General features: G+C 47.8%; 1 protein-coding gene and 1 non-coding gene across 3 annotated transcripts in view; both read right to left on the reverse strand.

Moving 5' to 3' along the window:
- Nucleotides 1-26408, reverse strand: part of LOC138803418 (E3 ubiquitin-protein ligase RNF220) — a 234927-nt gene that overhangs the window by 27223 nt on the left and 181296 nt on the right. For both annotated transcript variants that reach the window (XM_069987388.1, XM_069987389.1), the window contains exons 3-4: nt 12737-12869; nt 3297-3342 (exon numbers count right to left, since the gene is read on the reverse strand). In XM_069987388.1, the coding sequence (XP_069843489.1) occupies nt 3297-3342; nt 12737-12869 (179 nt within the window). The remainder of the gene's footprint in view (nt 1-3296; nt 3343-12736; nt 12870-26408) is intronic.
- Nucleotides 6425-6531, reverse strand: LOC138803533 (U6 spliceosomal RNA). Its single transcript, XR_011364952.1, has one exon. It is a non-coding gene; the product is annotated as a U6 spliceosomal RNA (small nuclear RNA).

Below are 26408 nucleotides of genomic sequence, written 5' to 3' on the forward strand. Positions count from 1 at the left end.
GGAATAAAAAAAGGTCACTGGCGCTTTTTAAACATGGACCAAAAAGCAGTAAAATGTGTTTTGAAAAAAAAAAATCCTGGCATTAAATCATGACTTTTTGCCTGGCTCTTCGCCTCATTAAAAGTGGCCTTTTGGAAGGTAAAATTATCATTGTAAGCGATAAGATCTTTAAGAAAATAATTCACGGCTTCTTCACCCTTTAATATGATAGCCGCCACCGGCTAATTTTTTTCTTAATGGCAACGAGGCCATCAATCTTGTCTAAGGCCCCCTCACCCTCTCCTCCTTCTCCTCCCTCCTTCCCTCCCTCCCTCCTTTCTGTCCTCTCAGTCTCTTGCTTCAACCTTCTACTTCAGGCCTCTCCTTATGACTTGCTTCTCTAGAGCTGAGGTCAAGGCCAAGGATAGACCAGGAGCTCTTCAGCTTTGTGGGTGTTCATCTTTGGGGGTGTAAGCGTGTGTGTGTGTGTGTGTGTGTGTGTGTGTGTGTGTGTGTGTGTGTGTGTGTGTGTGTGTGTGTGTGTGTGTGTGTGTGTGTGTGTGTAGCAATTTCTCTCTTGGTCCCTGCATCTGATGATCCATATGCCTATGTCTGTGGAACGAAGGAATGTGTTTTAAGTTTAAAAGGCTTCCTGCGAGTGCATTCAGATATGTGGGTCCAGGTTCATGAGGACAGAAATGGTGTCTCTCAAAGTTTGTTTAGAGACCACAGGCTTCTGTGTCCTAATTCTCAGCTCTGCCAGCCATGCTTGGGTGTCAAATGTCACTGGGTTGTAGTGTCCAACCTGAAAGTGGTCATGACCTTCCCTAACCATACTATTAGGTGCTACAGGCCAGGCCAAACTTGACCACAGTGGCTCCCTCCCTCTACCAGTCCAGAGCTGCCTAACTAGGTAGGGGGAACCCTTCTGTATTTTCTCTTTGGGGCTAAGAGGCCCTTGCCTCTTTGGCCAAGGCTGTGTCAATCCAATACTGGGGCAGGTTCTTTATTCCTTTTCTTCCAGCTAGCCAAAGCTGAGCAGCTTCCTGAATGAAGATGCAAAGTCGTGTGTGTGTGTGTGTGTGTGTGTGTGTGTGTGTGTGTGTGTGTGTGTGTGTGTGTGTGTGTGTGTGTGTGTGTGTGTGTGTGTGTGTGTGTGTGTGTGTGTGTGTGTGTGTGTGTGTGTGTGTGTGTGTGTGTGTGTGTGTGTGTGTGTGTGTGTGTGTGTGTCTGGTCCTGGGGCTTAAACTCAAGGTCTGGGTGCTGTCCCTGAACTTATTTGTTCAAAGCTATTGCTTGAGTCACAGCTCCACTTTTTGAGCTTTTTGGAAAAGCTCACTTTTTTTCTTTTTCTGGTGATTGTGGGGCTTGAACTCTGGGCCTGTGCACTGTCCCTCAGCTCTTCAGCTCAAGGCAAGAACTCTACCACTTGAACCACAGTGCCACTTCCAATTTTCTGGTGGTTAGTTGGAAATAAGAGTCTCATGGACTTTTCTGCCTAGGCTGGCTTTGAACCTTGATCCTCAAATCTTAGCCTCCTGAGTACTAGGATTATAGGTGTGAGCCACTGGTGCCCAGCTGAAAAGCTCACATTTTAGGCAGAGCTTTCCTGTCCAGGCTGCTATCCTCAGATCTCTTACTTCCACTCTTTTAAAAGGCTACAGAGTAGTTGGACCAACCTTTTAAAAGTAATATCTGGGGCTGGGAAGGTGGCTCAGTGGTAGAGTGCTTGCTTTGCATGCATGAGACTCTGGGTTCGATTCCTCAGCACCACATGAGCAGAAAAAGCTGGAAGTGGTTCTGTGGTTCAAGTGGTAGAGCGCTAGCCTTAAGCTGAAGCGCTGAGGGACAGCGCCCAGGCCCAGAGTTCAGGCCCCACGACTAACCGAAAAAAAAAAAAAAAAAATCTGAAGCCAAGTGCTGTTGGCTCATGCCTGTAATCCTAGCTACTCAAGAGGCTGAGATCTGAGGATCACTGTTCAAAGTCAGCCCAGGCAGGAAAGTCCATGAGACTCATTTCCAATTAACCACCAGAAAACTAGGACTGCTGTGGCTCAAAGTGGTAGAGCACTAGATTGAATGGGAAAAAAAAAAAAAACCACTCAGGGAATGCACCTAGGTCGTGAGTTCAAGCCCCATGACTGACAAAAAGAAAATAAAAAACGTAAATAAAAGTAATATCTGCCTCACTGGCTCCTTTTCCAAAACTGCTTTCTGAGGTCATCAGACTTTAAGCTTTCCATATAATAGGCCCTGCTTGCTACCCTTTCCCTGTTGGACCGCCGACTGCCCGTATTTTTTTAGACATTTTCCCTTAGGATCCTGGGATACCTTGCTCTTCTGTGACTTCCTAACTTATTCACTGTCCCTCCTCTATCTCCTTCCTGCCCTCCCCCCCCCCCCCGACTTTATCTTACTAGAAGTACAGAAATTCCTGAGATTCTCTTTGATGTTTATTCTCATTCTCATCTCCTCATGGATTCTCCCTCATTGAATTTATCCACTCCACCCAAGCTTCAACACCCATAACTTGTTTTTAGTTTCTGTGGGATTGGGGTGATGAAGCTGACATGACTCCTGTCAATTCTCCCAATAACTTGTGCTAAGGGATTATTGTGGGAACTATTGGAAAGAGGGCAGAAAAGGCTTAGTAACTGAGGGTTTAGCCTTCTTCTCCAGATCTGTCTCTGGACACTTATGAGGACTTCTTGCTATAAATTATGTTGTTGTGTTAGGGCTCCTTTGGTCCCTCCTTGGAGCCAGGTACTTGGCATTCACCCCTTTCCCCCCATCTGACACTTTCAAGTTTTTCTTCCATAGTGTCTGTCCAGAGTGGGCAGATTGTCTCTCCATATGGACCCAGCATCCATTGTTTCCTTGTGTGTACACACACACACACACATACACACACACTGTGTGTACACACACACACACACACACACACACACACACACACACACACACACACACACACACACACACACACACACTATAATCTGGCTTTTAAGTTCTTGTACTATCTATGTTGACCTGTATTTCTGTGTTCTTTATTTTCTTCCTTTGAACTTCCCAACCTTAGTGACTGTGTTGCTCACCCCCAGGCTTCTCTTGATTTGAATCCCTTTCCTAGCTGAAAAAGAGAAAGTCAGAGGAGCATTTCCTCCTCACAAATATAATGCACTCACAGACACAGAAGCTCCAGGCTTCAGGCTGATGTTCTAGCCCTGGAGATAGTCCAGAGTCCTCAAAGAGCTCCGTTCTTTCTGAGTAGGCCTAGATTAGGATGCACAGGAGGAAAACCATAATTGGCCACCTACCTTGGGGGTGCCTGGAGCCATGGCATCCTTCAGAAGGGAATTCTTGCTGCCAAGAAAGAAGAGAACAGGGTGACCATTCTACCTACTGCCCAAGTTGTAAGGATAGAGTAGCAATAAGACCCCCCCACCCCCCCAAAGAAAAGGTACAGCAAGTCTAGCCCAGCCAGCTTAGCCAGGCTCTACCCAGGCCATTCAACCATGAGGCCAAGCCTAGCACAGCCTAGCCAAGAACCACACTGGTGACTGGGAGCTGACATAGATACCAGGCATGGTAGACTGCCCAGTGGATCTTGGGAATAGGGTTTTATCTGACTCCTGGGATTTGTCCTGAATATTCTGCCAGTTCTGAGGCCCCCTTCTCCCCTCTGACCCCAGCCTGCTTTTAGTTCCTATGGGATTGAGGTGATGGAGCTGACATGACTCTTGTCAATTCTCCCTCCAACATGCTGTAAACTGTGTTAGACCAGGAATGATCTCCCCCTGATTCAATTTGTCAGCCCCAGGCCCTCCGGCATCGGGTGCGGCAGGCGGGTGGAAGCTGGGCCCTGAAATATGGTGGACAGCGCAGAGTAGTAGGCAGGGGCTAGGGCTAGAGGTGATGGATGGGCTGTGGGGGAGGCAAGAACTGTGTTTAATAACAAAATTGGTATGCAAGGCCACATCCTGCGCTAAGCATGAGTGATCCAGAGCCACAAAGTATTACAAATCCCCGCTAAACAGATGCTGACAATGGAACAAGACGTATCAAATCAGATCCACTTCAGAAACATTAATATCCCTGTTCCTATTCCTCCCTGCCTGCTGCCCCCACTATACTCGACCACATCTGTGCTCACACTTTTGTGCACGTGCATGCACACATGCACACACAAATACATGCATATAGAGGGGCTGGCTGATACGTGCATGAAGGCAGATGCAATCCATTTTCAAAGGGTCCCTGCATAGACACAGAGGAGGTACACATGTGGAGCATACCCACAGATTTAAAAAAAAGCACAAAAGATACAGGCACGCATCCAAAGCAGAACACAGGGGACATGTATGGACTTACAAAGTGCATTATAAAGAACATACATCTGTAGAAGTGCTCAGGCAACCATAGACTCAGACATAGACACACCTTATGTGCAAGCAAAAGCATAGACAGATCCAGTGGGTCTCAATGGGGGGAGAGATGTTAGGCAAGTGCTCTACCACTGAGCTATATTCTGAGCTTCTGGTGGGTAGAGGATGTGAAATATTCTGTAGTGTCCCAGATAGTCCCTTACAACACAAAATTATTTAACCCAAAATGTCAATAGAGCTGAGGTTGGAAAGCATTGGTCTAAAGGCCGACACACACATATCCACAGACTATAATTCTGCCAACAGGCACACAAATACATGCAGTCACCCTGGGAGATGCAGACATGCATACAGATGCACAGGGCTACAGGGTCATATTCCCAGAGACATGACCATAAAGACAAATTCACAACTGCCACACAGGCTGGCTGAATCGCTGCTCATGCACACAGTCCACATAAACACATGCACAGATGTGGACACCTACACCCACCGATACCCACCCAGACACACATGTCCGCACAGATGTAGACACTTGTAGATATCCCTACACACATACATCACAGAGCAGAGGCCACCAGCATGACTGAAGCAGGGTAAGGCCAAGATCTGAGTGTAAAGTAAGACCTATTCACCAGTCTGATCACACAATTGAGACATCACCAGTTGGGAAAGAAAGCCAGAAAAGATTCTGTTCTATTACATCTGTTTATCAATGGTCCATGCTGCTGGGTGCTAGTGGCTCATTCCTGTAATCCTAGCTACTCAAGAAGCTGAGGCCTGAGGATTGTGTTTTGAAGCCAGCCTAGGCAGAAAAGTCTGTGAGACTCTTTATTTCCACTAAAACTAAAACAAAAAGCTGGAAATAAAGCTGTAGTTCAAGTGGACCCAGCTCAGTGATGACCCCTGGACTGGTAAAACAATAAATAAATAAAAATAATGGTCCGTACTCAGGCCCTGCCTCGCACCCCCACCCAATCTAGGCATTGGGGATACAGGGAAGAAACAGCAGCTCTTGAGGAACAGCTAGTTGGTGAGTTTCTGATTTTTATCAGTATTGACTACCATTCTGCCTACAAAGTGAGCATCTACTGTACAAACTATTCTTGCCACACCTTGCCTTGGACTGAAATGAGTATTGTCTAGATTTGGAATTTGGTAAGAAGAGAGAGGAATAGTTATTGTGCATCTATTGTAGATGACAGACCCAGACTTTATACATGTTAACTCACTGACTCTTCACCAAAACTTTGCAGAGTTGCCTAATAAAGCTGATAATTTTCTCACAGTACAGGAAGGGGTTGGACTTTGAGTTTGTATCTAACCAAGCCCAAGTTGCTGATTTTTTTTCCAGTTCCCGGGTTTGAACTCAGGGCCTGGGAACTGTCCCTGTGTGCTCAAGGCTAGTGCTCTACCACCTGAGCCACACAGCATGACTTACAGCTTTTTCTGAGTAGTTTTTTTTTTCTTTTTTCACATCATCCACACTGATGTTTTATTATAACTCACTCAGCAGAACAACAGAATGGGCTAACATGAATCAGTCACAAGTGACTCATAACCAGTGATTGTTCCGTATAGTTTTTGTAGATAAGAGTCTCACTTTCCTGCCTAGTCTGGCTTTGAACCATGATCCTCAGATTTCAGCCTCAGATTACAGGTGTGAGCCACCAGTGCCTGGCTCAAATTGCTGATTTTTAATTTTCCATGCCTGGCCCTAAAGATACCCAAGGCTTAGGCTCTAGGGCAGAACTCTTGAGTTCTTTTTCTTTCTTTCTTTTTTTAATTGTGAAAATACTGTACAGAGGAGTTACAATTACATGGGCAAGATAATGAGTACATTTCTTATCAAGCATTGTAGCCTCCTCCTTTGTTTCCCCTTCCTATCCTTTCCCATCCTCCCCCCCGCCCCCCCCCCGTCCCCCTACCCAATCCTCCTCCCCCCACCAAAGTTGTAAAGTTCATTTTTGACATAATGACTTGTACATCTCATTGTTGCAATGGGTCCACCTGTATCCCTATTTAAACGATTTGTTTTTTCCCTTCCCCTCCACAAATTAAAAAGTATGGAACGCTTCATGAATTTGCGTGTCATCCTTGCACAGGGACCATGCTAATCTTCTCTGTATCGTTCCAGTTTTAGTATATGTGTTGCCGAAGCGAACACTCTTCTTTCTTGATTGCTGTGCAACTTAGGGGAGTGTCTTGCTGACACTGGGCTCCACCTTACTTTGCAGGTGGACATAATGATTCCATTCAAGGTCAGGATATGCAGCATCTGGTTTTGCAAGCATATCCTTCTATTTTTTTTCTTCTAGCAATGTTCTTCCTTTTCCTTGCATGAAGCTGCTTCTGTCTGAAACTCCTTTCCTTTCTCTGAGCAAGGGGAGCCCTTGCTCTCACCCTTTCCTCCAACAACCACACCACTTCCAAGTGTGCTGATCCTCTAGAGACTGCAGAAGAGAGGTCTGAGCTCTAGAGCTATGGGCAGTCTGGCTCCTGCCCAGCCCATCAGCTCTGCCTTCCATCCCTCCTTGTTTCCACAGCCCGCCCCCAACAATTTCCTCCCTTGCTCAGTCACTCGCTGCCTAGTGATCCATGGGTTTTAAATTATAACTGGGACCCAGGAAACGCGTTCCTAAGTACAATATTCATGGGCTGGGCTGACACTTTTAATTAAGGTGATTTACACTGAATTATCCTTGGAAATAAAGAAATGGTGCACTGCCCGGGAATAAACCATCATCACCAGCCGCCTTTGTAAGTTACACTTCGTTTTAATCTATTTGGGGAATTGTTTATCTAGTTCATTACCCAACCAAACACCGAGGCCAGCCTTAAATAAGGCTTAAGTGGGGGTGGGGGCACTGCCATCTCCATACCCCGCCTCTCCTCCCGAGTCACCCAGCCTCTCAGCCTTTTTAAAACACTGCCCAGGGAGCTAGTTCTCACAGTGGCTCAGGAAGCCTTTAGAAGAGATCTCTGAGCAAGCCAAGCCCCACTTCGAGATTCCTCAGTCTCCCATCCCCTCCTCTCCACTTTCCCCTCCTCTCTTCCCCAGCCCTTCCCTCTCCTCCCCAACTCCTGCCTGAGGTTTGTAGAAAGGTCCAGGAGCTATACCTTGCCACTACCCTTCTATCTTTGGCTCCCACCTATGTCCCTGCCTCTCTCCATTCTAATTCTTACCCTCTCAACATCCCAGATATGTTTTAGGCTCTGTTTGCCTAGGGTCCTGCCTCTTTCTTCCTTCAGCCTATGGATATTTGCTTCTCTGACTCCACCAACTTCCCAATCATCAAAAAATCAGAAAGTTTCCTCCTTAGTTAAGTACCCCAAGCTAAGTCCTCTGGCTTCTTCCCATCCCATTCTCTCATTTTCCCCCACCTTGTCTCCTACCTCATTTGTCTTCCAACTTCTATAGCCATTCTCCTACAACTCATGTTGCTCATGGCTGCTATTACTCCACTATATCTAGGACCCCTTCCATTATGAAGACCCTCCATGATCAATAGGGAGGTGTGCATACCTGTGTGTGAGGCCTGTGCCTATGGGGTTGGGAACTGGAAGGTACCTGCTGCTTTTGTAAACATTGGGTGTGTGGGAAATAACAGCCTGTTCCCAGAGGGTCCTAAACAGGTTCCCCTGAAATAGTCTAGTCCCAGAACAGGCTCTAATAGGAGAGTTCCTCAAGCAGAGCTGAGTAGGAGGAAGGCATATGGCTGTCTGATTTGGGAATTCCCCTCTCCCCGCGGGGGGGCCCCCCATCCCCCCATCATCCACAGGCTCCGAAGTGGGCTATGCTGTCCCAGCAGTGGTGGCTCACTCCTGTAATCCTAGCTACTCAGGAAGCTGAGCTCTGAGGATTGAGGTTCAAAGCCAGCCTGGCAGTAAAGTCTATGAGACTCTTGTCTCCAATTAACCACCAGAAAACCGGAAGTGGAGCTGTGGCTCAAAGTGGTAGAATATTAAGCTTGAGTGGAAGAGCTCAGGGACAGGTCCCAAGCCCTGAGTTCAAGCCCCACAACCCACCAAAAGAAAAGAAATAGGCGGAGGCTGAGGAGAAGATGAGGGCAAAGGAGCCAAAAGCAGAGTAAGAGGAAAAGTAATTTGGGAAACTGGGAAGGAGCCAGCAGTGGGGAAATGAGAGGTAGGAACTGAGGAGAAGGGAGTGTGTCCAAAGGAGGGGAGCATTGGAGAGCTGGGGAGGAGGCCTTGACCACTGGCCACCGATGTTATTTGGGTTTTGCCTTCTGTGGGGCTCAGTTTCCCTATCTGTGAAATGGCTGGAAGGCCCCTCTATGTTCAGGATGCTGCTGGGGGCTCAGGAGGGAGGTAGAGCATATCCCTGGAGCCTCCCCCTCCCTCTCCTGCCCTGCAGAGAGAGGCGGGGGCGGGGCAAGGGCAGCCAGGGCTGGCTCCCTCCCCACGCCGCCCCGCCGCCCCGCCGCCCCGCCGCGCGCCCGGCCCGCCCGGCCCGCCCGGCGCAGCCCGTCAGCCCGGAGGGAGCTGACACGCTCCTTGGGAATTTATCACGCACCCAATTACAATGTTAATTGGCAAGTTCCTGAAATCAATTAATTCGCAAATTTTTTCCAATTAAAAATCCAGATAAATCACGAGGGCGGTGGCGGGCCGGTCCAGCTTGCAGGCCGGTGGCCGCCGCGGCCGCAGGGCGCGGAGCCGGGCCGCGGCGCGGGGAGGGGGCGGCGGGCGCGGCTGCCCTTGAACGCCTTTGCCGGCCGGTCGGACTGTCAGCGCGCCGGGCGCGGCGGGGCCGAGACAGATAAAACCATCGACCCGTCGCCGCCAGCGCTTCGGCTTTATCGATCCGACGGGAATTTCACTTGCTGTGCAGATCCCGCTGTCCGGCTGTCAGACACCCGGTGGGAGGGGGCGTGCCGGGGGCGCAGGGCGTGCACGTGCGGGGGGCGGTGTGAGGTGTTGGGGGTTCCGGGTGGGTGGGGATGGGAGGGGACATCTGCGAGGGACAAGAGACCCAGGCCCGAGGGAGCAGGAGTAGCCCTGGGGGGATCAGGTGGGGGAAAAGAACTTGGGGATAAGGGCATGGAGGAAGGAGATGCTCTGGAGAGGACTTGAGGATGAAGAATTGTGCCAGGCCATACGTTGTGGGGAGGTGGTGGTGGTGGTGGTGGAATCAGAATGGCTGAGGACAGTAGGGGATGCCTTGGACAGTGCAGGGTTGGGACCACAGCTAAGAGACAGAGAGCCTCCATCCTCAGGGGCATACTCCCTTTACAAGACTCTGTAGACCCCCCCCCCTTTTCTGCCTCTATTTTCTGTTCTTGCTAAGTCTCCCATTGGAAGCAGATCACACAGAACTCCTGGACCACCCAGGTGTGACACTCAACTGCAGGATATTTCTTTCACTTTGTGTCCCTAGTAGGTGGATCCCTGGTATGTGAGACCTGGAGGGAGGAAGGGTGGGGTGGGTAAGAACTTGGACACTCATGTTCTGATAGCTTGAGTTCAAAGGAGTCTTTACCACTTACTAGCTGTGCAACATCAGAGAAGACACATAACCTTTCTGTACCTCCCTCGTCTGTAAAATGGAGGTAATAATTATAATCACACACACACCATACAAAGATGTTTTGTTCAGTAGATCATGTATACTACAGTGGTCCCATAAGATTATATTGCCCAGTGATATGGTAGTTTGTACAAGTATATGCTATGATTTTTTGCATGACAAAATTGCCTAAGGGTCCATTTCCCAGAACATATCCCTGTCATTAAACAACACAGATTAAATAAAATAATGCAATGTAAAGTAGTTGGCAAATAGTGAGTGTTCCACAAGGCTTGTGATGATTACCAATTACTATAGCCTGTGGGGCTTTTAAATGACCACAAATTCTGTAGGTATTTCTCCTTTTAACAGGCAGAGTTGAGGGCACTTGTGACTCATGCCTGTAATCCTAGCTATTCAGGAGGCCGAGTCTGAGGATTTTTTTTTTTTTTTAATTTAATTTTATTTTATTTGTGAACATACTGTACAGAGGAGTTACAATTACATGGGCAGGATAATGTGTACATTTCTTACCAAGCATTGCAGCCTCCTCCTCTGTTTACCCTTCACATCCCTTCCCAGCCTCCCCCCTCCCCCCCAATCCCAATCCTTCTCCTTCCCCCCCTCCCCCCCCCCAGTCTGAGGATTTCTTATCTCCAATTAACCAACAAAAAGCAGGGAGTGGAGGTGTGGCTCAATTGGCAAAGCATTAGCTAAAGGATAGTGCATAAGCCTTCAGTTCAAGCCCCAGTACACATATACACATGAGAGAGAGAGAGAGAGAGAGAGAGAGAGAGAGAGAGAGAGAGAGAGAGAGAGAGAGAGAGAGAGGCGGAAATAAAGAGGGGATCCAATTTTCATCTTTGCTGCACCATTTTCTTTTGGAGTCCTAAGTTGCCCCATAAGAAGTCCAACTATCTCAAGGATATGAGGCTATGAGGCAGCCCAGACCACATGGGAAACCATGAACAGATGAACAGATGCATCAGCCATCAGACATCTGAGTGAAGGAACCTCCAGACGACCCCAGCCCCCAGCAACTGTGTCTTCCCAGCGGAGGCCTCAGACATCTGGAGGAGACAGTTATGCCTTCTATACTGTTTGCATTCCTAATCCTACAGATTGTGTGAGTGTAGTAGAATAATTGCTTTATACTGCTAACATTTCAGGCTTGAACTCAGCACTTGGGTGCTGTCCCTGAGTGTTGTGCTTAAGCTTCTCTTATAGCTTTTTGGTAGTTAATTGGAGATCAGAGTCTCACAAACTTTCCTGCCCAGCTGGCTTAAAACTGATGTTTAGAGCTCAGCCTCCTGAGTAACTAGATTACATATAGGTGTAAACCACTAGTATCCAGCTCTTTCCTTTTTCTTTTTCCTTGCTCCCTCCCTCTGTCTTTCCCTCCCTCCCTCCTTTCCATTCTCTTTCTCTCCCTCCCTCTTTTTCTCTCCTTCCTCCCTCCCTCCCTCCCTCCCTCCCTCCCTCCCTCCCTTCCTTCCTTCTTTCCTTCCTTCTTCCCCTCCTTGATTCTTTCTCTTTCTTTCCTTTATTTTTTTTTCCCCTTGATTTTGGTCCTGGAGCTTGATCAAATTTAGGGCCTGGGCATTGTCCCTTAGCTTTTTCCACTCAAGACTGATGCTCTACCATTTGAATCACAGCTCCACTGGTGTTTTAGTAGTTAATTAGAGATCAGAGTCTCACAGACTTTCCTTCTCAGGCTGGCTTTGAACCACAATCCTCAGATCTCAGCCTCCTGTGTAGCTAGGATTACAGGTGTGAGGCACTGGTGCCTGGCTAGGTAATTTCTTAATGCTTCTCCTCTGTTCCCCTGGTTAACTTGGCTTCTCCCAAAGTCCCTGTGAAGGCTTAGCCCAGTTCTTTCTTTTTTTTTGCCAGTCATGGGGCCTGAACTCTGGGCCTGGGCGCTGTCCCTCAGCATTTCAGCTCAAGGCTAGCCACCCTACCACTTGAGCCACAGTGCCACTTCCAGTTTTATGCTTATGTGGTACTGAGGAATCGAACCCATGGCTTCATGCATGCAAGGCAAGCACTCTACCACTGAGCCACCTTCCCAGTCCCAGTTCTTTTTTTGGTCAGTCATGGAGCTTGAACTCTGGGCCTGGGTGCTGTCCCTCAGCTCTTCAGCTCAAGGCTAGCCCTCTACCACTTGAGCCACAGTGCCCACTTCCAGCTTTTTCTGTTTATGTGGTGCTGACAAATTGAACCCAGGGCCTCATGCATGTGAGATAAGCAGTCTACCACTGAGCCACCTTCCCAGCCCAAACGTGACACATTGGCCATTAAAACCATTTTTTGTTGTAGTTTTTGGTTGTGGGGCTAGAACTCGGCCTAGGAGCTGTCCCAGAGTCTCTTTGTGCTCTCTAGCACTCTACCACTTGATTAGACCAGTTCTTGAACAGGGACAAGGATGTGGGCACATGCCTGAACACATTCTCAAGATTATCATCTCTCAGTCCTTGAGATTCGTGGAGGAAGTACTGCTCACTCCCTTGGATGGTAGAACCAGGCTGGAGGGGACGATGGGCTGGAAAGGCTTTAAAAAGAAAATCTTCTGGAAGACTCCATATGGCAGACCTGAGCCTGTGGCAGTGTTCCCTGTTTAGCTCCCCTGTATTCTTCTAAAACTGGAAAGGTCACTTTCTTCCCATTTTTCTCTCCCAAAAACTAAAGCAAGAAGAGGAATGGTAAAACCATTCAGCTGGAGAATGAGTACTGAAAAGGGAGTACTGGAGAATGGCTGAAAACTCCAACTTCTCCATACAGGGAGGGGTGAGACCTAATGGCTGGAATCCCCCAGGGGTCAGGCTCCTCATAAATGGCTTACCTGGTGGGCAGCTGGGCCAGTTGCTCAAGTTCCTGCTCCATATGTTCCTGCAACTCGCTGGGCCTCAGCAGGACTTGGCAGATGGGGCAAATCGGGGCCTGGCTGTCAAACAACGCTGCTGCTTTCTTCTTGCCTGGCCAGGAAGAACAGACACACATGAGCCAGGCTAGTCCCTTGAGGAAAATCCAGTATCTCAAGTCTCTGACACAAGTCTACTGCTGTCCACTAGGGATTTTTTTCTCTCTCTCTCTCTCTCTCTGTGTGTGTGTGTGTGTGTGTGTGTGTGTGTGTGTGTGTGCGCGCGCGCGCGCGCGCGCGTGTGCATGCATGTGTGCTCATGCCAGTCCTACGACTTGAACTCAGGACTTGGGTGCTGTCTCTGAACATTTGTGCTAAAAGCTAGCATTCTACCACTTGAGCCACAGCTCCATTCTGGCTTTTTTTGTGGTTAATTGGAGGTAAGAGTCTCATGGACTTTCCTTTTTTATTTATTTTATTTTATTTTTTTTATTTTGTCTGTTGTGGGACTTGAACTCTGGGCTTGGGCTCTGTCCCTGAGCTCTTCAGCTCAAGTCAAGTGCTTTACCACTTGAACCATAGAGCCACTTCTGATTTTCTGGTGGTTTATTGGAGTAAGAGTCTCATGGACTTTTCTGCCCGGGCTGGCTTTGAACCACGATCTTCAGATCTCAGTAGTTAAGATTATAGGCATGAGCCACCTGTGCCCGGCTCTCTAGGGATTCTTGACCTAGAGGAAGGGTGAGCCTGAGGCTCGCAGAACCCATGAGCATCACTCTCTTTGCAGCTCCAGAGCTCCAGAGGCTGTGATCATAAACCACGCCTCCTCAACCAGCTGCCCCTCTCAGAAATCTATTGGGACACAATCAATGCTCTGTGCAATCAAACGTTGATCACTCCATTTCACACATGTTTAATCATACCATCACCCAGATTATAGAATGTCCCTTGTCCCCATTCTCTTCTCACTGCTATCACATTCCCCAGATTGAGGAGAATGGAGACAGAGAATGGGAAGGGATTCATTCATGAAGTCATTCAACAAACATTCCCTCTTGCTTGCTGTAACCAGACCCAGTGCAGAGCAGTGGGGTCCTACAGTGGAATCTTTGCCCTTCTAGTTTCGTGAGAAAAATCAACAGGGACCAAGTGATTTCCAGGGTAGCATTCTCTCCTTTCTTTACTTTTCATACATTCTGTGTGCTAGATGATTTCATTGAATCTGTGGCCACAATTTCCACCAATACCTTGTTGACTGCAGACTGTCTGAGGCTACTCTAATCCTTCTAGGCCTCTGTGTCCAAATACCTAGTGGACATCAATGCTTGAGTGTCATATGAGTGTCTGAAATTGAGCTCTTCAATATCTTCACCCCTTTCAAACCTGCCACTTTCAGTAATGTCCATGTTGTCTTTTTGTTTTGGGGGGTGGGGTGTCCTGAGGCTTGAACTTGGGGGCTGGGCACTGACCCTGAGCTTTTTTCTGCTCAGGACTAGTGCTCTATCACTTGAGTCACAGTTCTACTTCCAGATTTTTGCTGGAAATTGGAGAAAAGAGTTATAGACTTCCCTGTCTTCAAATCTTTTTTTTTTTTTTTTTTTTTTTTTGTCATTTGTGGGGCTTGAACTCTGGGCCTGGGTGCTGTCCTTCAGCTCTTCAGCTCAAGGCTAGCACCCTACCACTTAAGCCACAGCACCACTTCTGGTTTTCTGGTGGTTAATTGGAGATAAGAGTCTCATGGACTTTCCTGCCTGAGCTGGCTTTGAACCATGATCCTCAGATCTCAGGCTCCTCAGTAGCTAGGATTACAGGTGTGAGCCACCAGTACTTGGCTACTCTGCCTTCAAATCTTGATCCTCAGATCTCAGCCTTCTGAGTATCTGGATTATAGACATGAGCCACTGGCACCTGGCTTAGCAATGTCTATTTCTGATAATGGTACCTTCATTCATCTTGTCACTCAAGCCAGTAACCTTAGCATCACTGTGTGCCTTTCATTTGTTTTCCCACCCTTCTCACATTCACTCATCTACCACATCCTCTCTTTCTGCTTCAATATTCTTGGAATCCATATTCTCCTTATTTAGGTCTCATAATTTCTCCCTTGGATAACCTCATGGGCCTTCTGCAAGCCTCACTGATTCTGAGCTCTCTCTTCAATATACCTCAAATAGTGTATACACAGAACATGAGCACATTGGACACTGGCTGGGAGCCTGAACTCTATTCACACTCTGTCACTAATGGTAACTAGGACAAAAAACCCTAGAAAGAAGCTTGCAGGTGGCCTAATTCATCTTCCTTGAGGAGCTGAGCCCCTTTCCCTTCCCCCATCCAGTGCTCTAGGTTTGCTTATAGTCATGGGTTTGAGGAACCTTATTCATCTAGAAACTTCCTTAGCTAAGCATAGAGGCTCTAACTAATGGACTTCTTCAGCTTGAATCTTCCTTGAGTCTTCCTTTTGATGCTTAGAGAGGGTAAGATAAAAATCAGCTTTCAGAGAGATAAAGTCTGTGCCAGTGGTGGCCAAGATGGATAACTGAGTCAGTCTGCCAGATTAAACACAGGATGCCCAGTGAAATTTGATTTCAGATATATGATACTTTTTTTTTAGTGTAAGTATGTCCCAAATATTGCACAGGACATATTTATATTACTATTTTTTTCTGGAATCAAATCTGCCTGGGTGCCCTGTATTTTTATTTGCTAAATCTTGCAGTTCAGGCTAAGCATAGAACCCATTTCCATGTAAACCAAACTCAGGAGGATTATGACTTTCCTAAATACTGGGATTGAAGTTATCTGAGGGCTCAAAGGAGAGGAGCAATTCAGCCTGGATATGTGTTCTGGGAGGAAAAAAAGGAAAAGGCTTAGCCAAAGAAGTAAAATTTAAGTTGTACTTTAGATGTATAACCAGGCATGGAGCTAGTGGCTCCTGCCTATAATCCTAGCTACTCAGGAGGCTGAGATCTGAGGATCATTGTTCAAAGCCATCCTGGGCAGTAATGTCCATGAACTTCTTGTTTTTTGTTTTTGTTTTTGTCAGTCATGGGGCTTGAACTCTGGGCCTGGGTGCTGTCCCTCAGCTCTTCAGCTCAAGGCTAGCACTCTACCACTTGAGCCACAGTGCCACTTCTGGTTTTCTGGTGGTTGACTGGAGATAAGAGTCTTATGGACTTTCCTGCCTGGGCTGGCTTTGAACTGCAGTCCTCAGATCTCAGCCTCCTCAGTAGCTAGGATTACAGGCATGAGTCACTGGTATGCCCAGCTGAAACTCTTATCTTTAATAAACTGCTCAAAAAAAGTTGGAAGTAGAGCTGTGGCTCAAGTGGTAGATTGCTAGCCTTGAGTGAGCTCAGGAACAGTGGTAGATTGCTAGCCTTGAGTGAGCTCAGGAACAGTGGTAGATTGCTAGCCTTGAGTGAGCTCAGGGACAGTGCCCAGGGCCTAGACACACACACACACACACACACACACACACACACACACACACACACACACACACACACACACACACACACACACACACACACACACACACACACACACACACACACACACACACACACACACACACACACTATACCGTATACCAGGTATGGGATGGGAATTAATGAATGAATTAAGGAATAATACGTTATGATTTCCTTGTTGGCAAGGGCCACTTCTAATTCACTTATAGGTTTACCAACAATTAATAGCAGGCCTACTTGACCTGCTATTGTTCAATGATATTCAATGATGAAGCAAATGAGGAAAAGAGGAAGAGAAGGAGAAAGATGGCCATAGGACAGGTTGTCCTCAAAACCAGATAGCTGAGATGTCAGTTATGGAAGTTTTTTGTTTTCCAGCATGTTGGTAGGTATGAATCCAGCCTGTGTGGCTAAGTCCTGCTTTCATGAATGTTGATGATTGTACCTTAGGTGTTCATGCAATGCTGGAAGGCAGTAGTGAATAGAAGAAGCAGATGTGGCCTTGGTCTGAGAGGTGAGAGATAAGGATTCTAGTCTCAGTGTTGACCCTTAGTTCTTTACAGTCAGCCAATTTTGGAAGTGAGATCCTGGGAAATCTCCAGGACAGGACATTTTACAAATAGGGAAATTGAGGTTCAGTATTGGATAGGACCTTGAATGCCATTCTTGATCTCATAGCTTTATTTACCCCAGCAAACATTCATAAATCAAGTATGATTGTAAGGGAAACTGGAGTTCAGAGATAAATAAAACACATTCTTGGCTTCTAGGAAATCACAAAGTAGTGGGAAAGCCAGTGACTGGTCAGCATTGGCCAGAGCCATGAGGGAGGCAGGAACAATGAAGGGTGTATGAGAGGACAGGAAGGTGGCAAAGGGGTAGGATCCTTCATACCTCAATGGGAGGTATGAAGGATGAGAAACGTCAAGATTCAGCTTCCTTAAGTCCTGGCTTGCAAGCCTGGGGGCCAGGTATCAGTGTTCCCATATACTTAGTCTCATTTGATCTGCTTTACTACCATGTGCTTTTTCTGAACTTAGCCTTTGTTTCCCTATCAGGATATTGGACCCTCTTTTTGGCTCCCAGCTGTAGGATCAACACTGACAGGAATCAGCCTATAACATCCATCCCATCCCTATTTTCTCAGAGGTTAGAGTGGCAGATGTCAGTATAGCCATGAGCCCCCTACTTTCCCTCCCCCGCTGTGTTCCCTATAATTTTATATTGAGACCTGTGGTCATGACGTGGATTTTACTGCACTAACGACATGGCCTGCCCAGGTTTAATGACAAAATCCATACTCTGGCCCTGGGCCTGCTCCTCGTTTGCATAATTCCCAGAATACAGCTCCCTGAAGCTTTTGACCTGGACCATTACAGTGGCCATAAAATGGGCCATAAAACCGCTGGGGATGGCCAAAAGGAGGTGGGGAGGGGGGCTGTGGTCTTGCTGGGGTGGGAAAGAAGCCCTCCACCCTCTTCTCTTCTTGTGCTCAGGAAGAGTCATCTTCTGGTGCTTCTTTCCCACCAGAATCTAGTTCATCTCAGGCTGATGAAGGCTCCCAGAAATCCTCAGTAGGTTACCCACTGGATGCAGGAACCCCTTCTCCAATACTGCGGGCAGCATCACAGGTGGGCTGCTGGAGCCCACCCGAGGCAGGTTGTCACAGAACATCCCTCACACCTGCCTTTGACAGTCGCTCCAATAGCTGGGTAAGGCCTTTTGCTACAGGTGGGTCTAGGTTATTCAGTCCTACGGTGAACCCTGTCCCTCTCTAGGAGGCCTGGTTCCCCCAGGGGAGGTTAGGAGACAGGTTGAGCTGGCACAGTGGGGCGCGGAGGGAAGCACGAGAGGATGGGGACAGGGACTAGGTCGGGCTGTCAGTGCTAAAGATGATGAATGGGGGAGGTGAGGCGGGAGGCCCGGTGTTATCGGCAGTGGATGGCGGGGCGTACGGGCGCTTGCCGCTCCTGCTAATCCCCGGGCGCTGCCTCAGCCCTTGCACTGATAACGAGGAAATGGGACTGACAACAATTTTTAGCTGAGAGATTCTTCACCAAAATGCCAGGCGGCCGGAGGTCTGACAGCGCCTGATTGAGTATGTGAGTGTGTGGGGGGAACGCCCGCAGCCCCCTCCTCTCCCATGCAAAGATGGATCGCTCATTCCGCCTCCAGTCCACATTCATTACAGCCACCCTCCCCACCACCCCTGCCGCTGTAGGGCCTGCCACCTCCACTTGGCTTTCTGCCTGTGTAGGTATCTCCAAAGCAGGAGGAGGGCTAGGTGTATGTGGGGGAACCCACCCTCACAGCCCAAAGAGCAAGGGTTGGGAGTCCTTGTCTGGAGGTCCTTTGCCCTTGGTGGGCTGCTACGTGCCTACAGGAAGGCACTGGCGATGAGCTCTGACAAGGGATTGGCTGGTTGAGTAGAGAGAAGAGCTCCAAGCCAAGGCAGCCCTCATCTCAGTAAGGGACAGGCTCCAGCTGGCCAAATCTTTTAAGTCTTACAGCAAGGCCTCTGGTACCTGGGGGCCTAGATCAGCCCTCTGCTGCCCTCCTCTGTTGGGAATTACTGACCACCAGGAACAGGGATCTTATGACCCACACAGGCTACTCCTTTTCTGCTATCTTCAGTCTCGTCACTAGACCACTAACTCATTTCTGTCCTTGCAGCTCCCTAAAATGTGACTGCCTCTCCGTCTTGGCCTGTTTTTCTTCCCAGTTTTTTTTTTTAATTTTTATTTTTGAAGGTAAGCAGTAAGTTTATTTGAAAGTGAAAGGAAAGTTGAAAGGAAAGTAGTAGGAACTCTCCATTTGGAGAGGGGCCCCAAAGAGGAATCTTCCTCCCTAGTTCTGGAGCCTGGGGGTTCCATTCTTGCTTCTCTGTCTAAGTAGCAATTCCTATCTCTAATATCTTTCCTCTATAAACCACAAAAGGCATGGCTTGACTGTCTGGTGTCTGACTAGAGATAGGGAACATTACAGTGAGGGTGAACCTACTGACAGATGGCAGTGGAGGCTGGGACTTTTAAGAATATGTGATAGCTGGGCACTGGCGGCTCATACCTGGCTCATACTGGTGGCTCCTAGCTACTCAGGAGGCTGAGATCTGAGGATCCTGGTTCAAAGCCAGCCCAGGCAGGAAAGTCTGTAAGACTTATCTCCAATTGTCCACCAGAAAACCAGAAGTGGTGCTGTGTGACTCAAAGCTGTAGAGCGTTTGCCTTGAGCAAAAAGAGCTCAGGGATAGCTCCCAAGCCCTGAGTTCAAGCCCCAAGACTAACAAAAAACCAAAAATCCAACAATAAAAAAACCTGAAAGTGTGTCTGTGTGTATACACACTTGTTTCCTATCCTTCCATCCTCCAAAAGAAGGATCTCCATTTTCTAGTGACCAAGATGCAAAATAGAACTTTAGGCAGAATTCAACAGAGTTGCTTATTCTTTGTATAACCTTGGGCAAATCACTTAACAATTCTGAGCTTTATATCTCCTTGTGCAAAGTAGCACTAATGATCTACAACTCCCAGGACTTTTGTCACGATTAAATTAAATCAGAGCTGTAAAGAGTTATTATTGTTTCTGGTTTGTTGACCATTGGTTTGTTGTTTGTGCTTATATCTACTTCATCCTTATGTCTGCCTGGCCTTGCCCCTTATCTAGCCTTCTTCCCTGTGATGATGAAAATCAACTACCATTCAGTGGATACCCAGGCCCATCTGGCCCCTGTGTAATTCCTTCTGCTATCCATCCATGTATCTTACTGGTCTGTAAGTCAGGCTTGGAAGGAAGAAAATGAGTTCGGTTTTAGATGTGCTTAGTTTGAGGAACTGTGAACATGCTGAATAAGCACTATATGCAAACCAGAATTAGAATTACAGGCCTGTCATACAGATAAGATTGAGGTTCACCACTGTATTTGCTATGTCCGAACAATGTCAGTCCTAGGATAAGTACTCAAGAAAAGTTTACTGAATGAATAAGTGAATGACATTAAGAATAGGTGAAAGATCACATAGGGTAAGAAGAGCCTGGAAGAGACTCAACTAATAGGTGAAGCAAGTTTACATCATCAAGGACTAAGAAGCAATAAAGAGGTAAGAGAAAAATAAAAATGTGATTTCACTGAAGCCAAAAAAGGAAGTTTTGGAGTGTGTCATCAAGAGAGTCAAATGTTGCTGAGAGATCAAGATCATCAAGCAAAAAAAGTGCCCCATCCACATATCCTATCATATGTAATACAACCATCTTCCCTCCTCTTCACCCCAACCATCATCAGTCCAAACCATCTCAAACGACTCATCTACTCTCCTCTTTTGCTCATCTCCTTCCTCTACTCTTCAGAAAACCATGATTGGCGCCTCTGCTGAATATGGGACAGGAAGAGTTAACATGCTGACAGACGGCATTTTTTACCTTCAGTCAATATGAACAAGGCCCCAAGACTATGATTCCAAACATCTGGATTTCATCAATATGTGATCTGTCATCGTATATTGGCATTCCCCAGTCCCCGCGCCAGAGCAATGCGGCTGGTTTTATTAATACGTCAAATACATTATCCGTGTAATACACTTGTCTGGCTGGGGCCTCCCGCTGGGGCGGGGCGGCGGATTTGAATGTATGATGAATCAGTTTGCATTACATGTTCGTAAGTCATCATTTGTCAGGATTAATAGGCATCCCTGGTCGAGAAGGTGGGGGTAGGGCAGGCAGGGGAGAGATGTGTATTTAGCTGTAGCCTATACATATCTGCTGATGCCCAGGAATACTCTGAAACAGCTGTGTACCCTCTTGCCCAGACCAGACCACAGGATAGTAGCTGGTGCTCAAAGGTGACTTTTTTTAGCAGTTCTAGTTGGAATCAAGTAGACCTATTTGTCTCTGCTTTGGGTTTGCTAAGCACCTGAAAAGATATGTCAGGAGCTATTTGCACACAACAGCTAACTCTTACCCTTTAGGATTCAATCTAGAATTCCTTCTTCTAGGGAGCCTTCCATGATCCCCCCTGACTGTGTAAGCTATCTCCTCTGTATTCTCTTGTACTGCATTTTTCACAGCATTTGTCACAGTTACTATTGCTTCATATGTATCTACAGCCTGCCTGCCTGCCTGCCTGCCTGCCTGCCTGCCTGCCTGCCTGCCTGCCTGCCTGCCTACCTGCCTGCCTTCCTTCCTTCTATCTCTCCCCACCCCACCTCTGGTTGCTTTTTGAGACAGAATCTTGCTGTGTAGCTTAGTAGCCCAGGCTGGCCTTAACTTGTGAGACTCTTGTCTCAGCCTCTCAGTGTTGAAACAGCATGCCTGGCTTCAAATTGTAAATTCCTTGAGGACAAGCATTAATTTGTTCACTACTATAGCTTGAGATCTAGCAGAGAGTAGGACCCAAAGTAAGAGAGAAGTAATAGTAGTATTAGAAATCAATAAATCTTTCTTTAATTAATGACTAAATGATATTGACCTTGTCAAATCCCCAAAGATACAGACATTCTCCCTAAAGATGAGGGCTTTCTCCCCCACCCTGACTGATTTAGCTGGGTCATCTATCCTGCTGCAAGTGCTTTTTTCATTTTTATTTGTATCTGTTCTTCTTTCTATGAGGCATTCGCCCAGCATCAGGTTCCATACATGTGGCATATATCAAGATGGAATACACAGGGGTGACAAGTCATGCCCTTACCATCCTCCTTCCTCTCTGCCTGCAGAAGCTTAGATTGACACCTCCCATTCCACATGGCCTCTTACAAGAACCTGGCCAGTGCTCTGACTCTGATGATCGATGCTATTGTCTTTAGCAATACACTGGGGCCTGACTGAGTTACTGGCTGCTGCTGGGTGGTCAGTGGCAAACATCTGCAGGGCAGCCAAGTGAAGATCAACCTGAGGACAGGTTTAGGTTTAGACTTAGGCCCAAGCTGAAGAGTAAAGAAAAGCTCTGAGAGCCAGGTGACAGTGGCTCACGACTGTAATCCCAGACATTCAGGAGGCTGAGATCTGAGGATCAAGGTTCAAAGCCAGCCTGGGCAGGAAGGTCCGTGAGACTCTTTATTTTTTGGAGGGGGGGGGGGTCCAGTCGTGGGCCTGAACTCTGGGCCGGGCGCTGTCCCTCAGCTCTTCAGCTCAAGGCTAGCGCTCTACCACTTGAGCCACAGTGCCAGCTTTTTTTCCTTTTGCTTATGTGGTGCTGAGGAATGGAACCCAGGGCCTTAAGCATGCAAGGCAAGCACTCTACCACTGAGCCATCTTCCCAGCCCCTGTGAGACTCTTATCTCCAATAAACCACTCAGAAAACCAGAAGTGACGCTGTGGCTCAAGCAGTAGAACACTTGCCTTGAGCTGAAGAGCTTGGACAGAGCCCAAGCCCGGAGTTCAAGCCCCACAACTGACAAAAACAAAAAGAAAGAAAGAAAGAGGAAGGAAGGAAGGCAGGCAGGCAGGTAGGCAGGCAGGCAGGCAGGCAGGCAGGCAGGCTGGCTCTGGGACAAGACACAATCAAATCCACTAAGTCCTGGTCATAGTACCCGAGCCTTTCTTTGCTATAGCCAAATGCACCAGCTGACTTGTTCAGAGGCTGGTAAGGCTTCAAGGGACCACAACTATTTCACAATACTGATTCCAAATGTAACAATAGCTTTGTTCTTATGGAGCTATGCCTCATTCTCCTCCTTGAGCTAATAATTTCCAGACAAATCCTTGCATTGGGCTGGGCCAGTGGTGGGTGGGACAAGGGGGGCCTCTCAGTATTCTCTGGGATTAGGATTTGCAAATGGCAGTAAAGAAAAATATCCACATATGGACCATACATACCTCTAATCTCCAATGTCTGGACACACACAGGTGCTCACACAGGGTGGGCACTTTTTTTTTCCTCCCACATCTAGGCACGCATACACACACCTGAGCATCTTTGAATACATTCAGGTGCAGCCTGAGTTATACCTGCATATTCTCCCAGGCATACCTATACACTCTCCTCTCCCACCAGTGCCTGCCTTGCCATATAGCCAAAATGCTAAGATTGTTGTGTTTAAAGTAAAGGAACTTGAAGTGTGCTTTACCCCCTGCTGGCTCTGACTATGGGCTTATAAAAATGAAGTGGGGGGCTGGGAAGGTGGCTCAGTGGTAGAGCGCTTGCCTTGCATGCTCGAGGCCCTGGGTTCGATTCCTCAGCACCACATAAGCAAAAAGAAAAAAGCTGGAAGTGGTGCTGTGGCTCAAGGGTAGAGCACTATCCTTGAGCTGAAGAGCTGAGGGACAGTGCCCAGGCCCAGAGTTCAGGTCCTACAACCAGACCCCCCCCCCAAAAAAAAAAAATGAAGTGGGAACCTCCACAGCTGTGGGCAATAAATCCTGAATGGTTGAGAAGGAGGGCAGGGTTACCTGCTTTCTAGGCGGATAGGTGGAGCGTGGAGGCATTGCTGACAATGGAGACTGGATGGGCAGTGGGCAAAGCTACCTGGCCTCAAGCATTGTCTGTTGACCCAGTCCCCGGTAGGTGCCTCCCGGCAGACCTGTGTGGTCAAGGGAACCAGAGCTCTAGGCAGCAAGCAAGGGCTGAAAGTGCAGCCCAGGGAGGTAGAGGAAGAGAAGGGTTGGGGTGGGGAAGAGTGAGCAAGACAGCCACGTGCTGCTAAGGCTGAGGGGAGCCCTCACATCTGGAGATCAATTAGCATCAATTACTGACTTCATTTAATTGTCGTCCAAGATGAATTTGTCATTTTTAGCTGGGAATTAATGGGAGACCTTCACCTCTCCCTGGCAGTAGCAGCGAAGCCAACAACGGTCACCCCCAGCCTCCTGGAGCCCTGCTTCGTGCTTGGGGCAGGGGCAAGCAGCTTAGTGGAGCTGAGGCTTCATGGGCAAGCTCTAGCCCGACCGGCTAGAGCCCAGGGCCAAGGAGGAGGCCATGGGTCCTGGGTAGCAGTCCTTTGCTGCCTCTGGCTTCAGCCAGAAATTAATTTGCTGGGCTGAGCATGTTTACCTTTTCCCAGCAAAGGCGAGACGGTAAACAGCGGCCCAGCGGCTGAAATTGAATTGATAACTGCATCCACGCGCCAGATAACGCCTAAAATAATACGCCGATAAGGAAATTCGATTTGATTTGTTGCTGCGCATCAGATTGGCCCCATCTGTAGCTGCCTGTAATCATTTTCAATTGCGTTGGGAAACCTTATTTGTCCTTAAATATTTCTGTCATTTTTCATTGCTGGCGACAGATCCTTGGGCAGGTGGCAGGGGTGTGCTGCCTCTGTGGGCGAGGGGCGGTGGCCCAGGGAGGAGGAGGGGGGGTGCGGACTCGGGAGGGAAGGAGGCAGGGAGCAGGCAGCCGGGCGGTGACAGCTGTTCCTCCAATCAATCACACTGTCGACAGGGAGGGACGACTGGCTGGCAGAAATTGAGTTTGCCTCACAGGGGACGATTGAGCAAATTAATAGCCCATTAGCCAAGCAGTGACCTGAGAAATGAAGGCACAGGGGTTCCTGCTCGCTCAGGCCGGCTGGGGTGGGACAGGGCAGGGGAAGGGTCCAGAGAGGGGACAACCAGAGAGGGAGTGTGGGAGGAAGAGAGAAGGATGGATGGATAGATGGATGAGATGGGAATACATGTATGGGTAGAGTGGGGGAGCAGACAGTGTAAGAGGGAGACCTCAAGTTGGGGAAAGAAGGCTAGAGATATGGAGAAGTCCCAGGAGTGATGCTCAGGACAGGGGTGGAGGTGGCTTCGGTGGATGCCTCTCTACCACTGATAAACTCCCCCTACCCACAATCCTGTGCTGTGATGCCCTTCTCGTCCTCCTTCCTGCAATGCTGGCCTATCCCTTTGCAAGGTAGGATGCTATTGTCCCATTTCTGTGCTGCTTGTTCTGTGAGGTCAAGTCCCACCCCATGTCCTACCTTATTCTGCTATCCACGTTCTCTACATTTGCTGAGAACTTTGATAGCTCTCTCATTTAAGCCTGGTCAGTGCTCTAACTGGCTCAGCAGCTTCACCACCACTACCTGCTCCTCCTCCTTCTCTTCTTCTCCCCTCCTTCTCCTTTCTCTGCTTCCTCCTGCAGGACTTTCAACAGCCTACTGTGCTCTGATCTAGAACTCCCTCCCCTCCAGTCCTCTCATAGTCTTGGACCTATTAGACCTGACTCTTACTGTCTCTCAACTCTCAAGCCTCCACTCACTCATGCCTGAAGCCTGGATAGCACGGTGTATTACTTCAACACCCTCTTGTCAACATATGCTCTTTGCCTTTTCCACCATCCAACCAGTTTCCCTTTTGTTTCAGACCCAGAGGTAGCTATGTGCAGCTGGGGTAAATCACAGAACCATGCAGATCTGTGCCAAGTAGTCCTTAGACATTTTCTTGGTTAGCTTTGTCTCTCCTTTCCCACAGAGGCTATATTTCACCATCTCTCTTACTAAGGGACTTTGGTTCCTATTTCAATCTGAAGCTGGGAATCTTGAGGTGTGAATTCACTCAACTTCTCTCAACTCACCTCCTTCTTCCCTCCACTTTCAGTAGGAGTGGTATTCACCTTCCTGTTTTAGTTTAATCTCTTCTCCTGGGCTCCCTTCTTGTAGAACCCAGTGGAGATTTCCACGTGGATGTCCCACAGGCTCTTTGAGTGCAACATGCCTGAAATTTCAGGAACTTATCTTCCTCAGGTCCTGCCCTCCTGATTTCTGGTTCAGTGAGTGGCACCACTATCTGCAGCCTTCCCTAAATTGATAACTTGACTCTTATTCAGGACCTTGTATCCAGGAAATAAACAGCTGTTTATATCTCCATCTCCAAAATGCTCATCACAAATCTTCATCTCCTATTGTTCAGGCATCTCAGCTTTAAAAACAAGTTGTTTTTTTTTTTAACTATGATGTCTCTCAGCACACATTTCTTTCCCCTCTCATCTACTGCCTTCTATATAGATAGAGGGAGCTTTTCTTTTCTTTTTTGTGCCTCTTACTGTTTTTCTTGTTTGTTTGTTTTTGCTTAAGCCTAGCATTCTCCCACTTGATCCACACTTCTATGTTTGGCTTAAAAAAAAAACAACAACTAGCTAATTGGTGATAAGAGTTTCTGAGATTTTTCTTCCATGGCTGGCTCAACTACAATCCTTGGATCTCAGCCACCTGAGTAGCTAGGATTATAGGCATAAGCCACCAGTGCCTGGCAGGAGCTTCTTAAAAC

The sequence above is a fragment of the Dipodomys merriami genome, unplaced genomic scaffold (assembly GCF_024711535.1).
Source record: "Dipodomys merriami isolate MVZ:Mamm:240054 unplaced genomic scaffold, mDipMer1.0.p SCAF_34, whole genome shotgun sequence".
NCBI classification, from domain to species: domain Eukaryota; kingdom Metazoa; phylum Chordata; class Mammalia; order Rodentia; family Heteromyidae; genus Dipodomys; species Dipodomys merriami.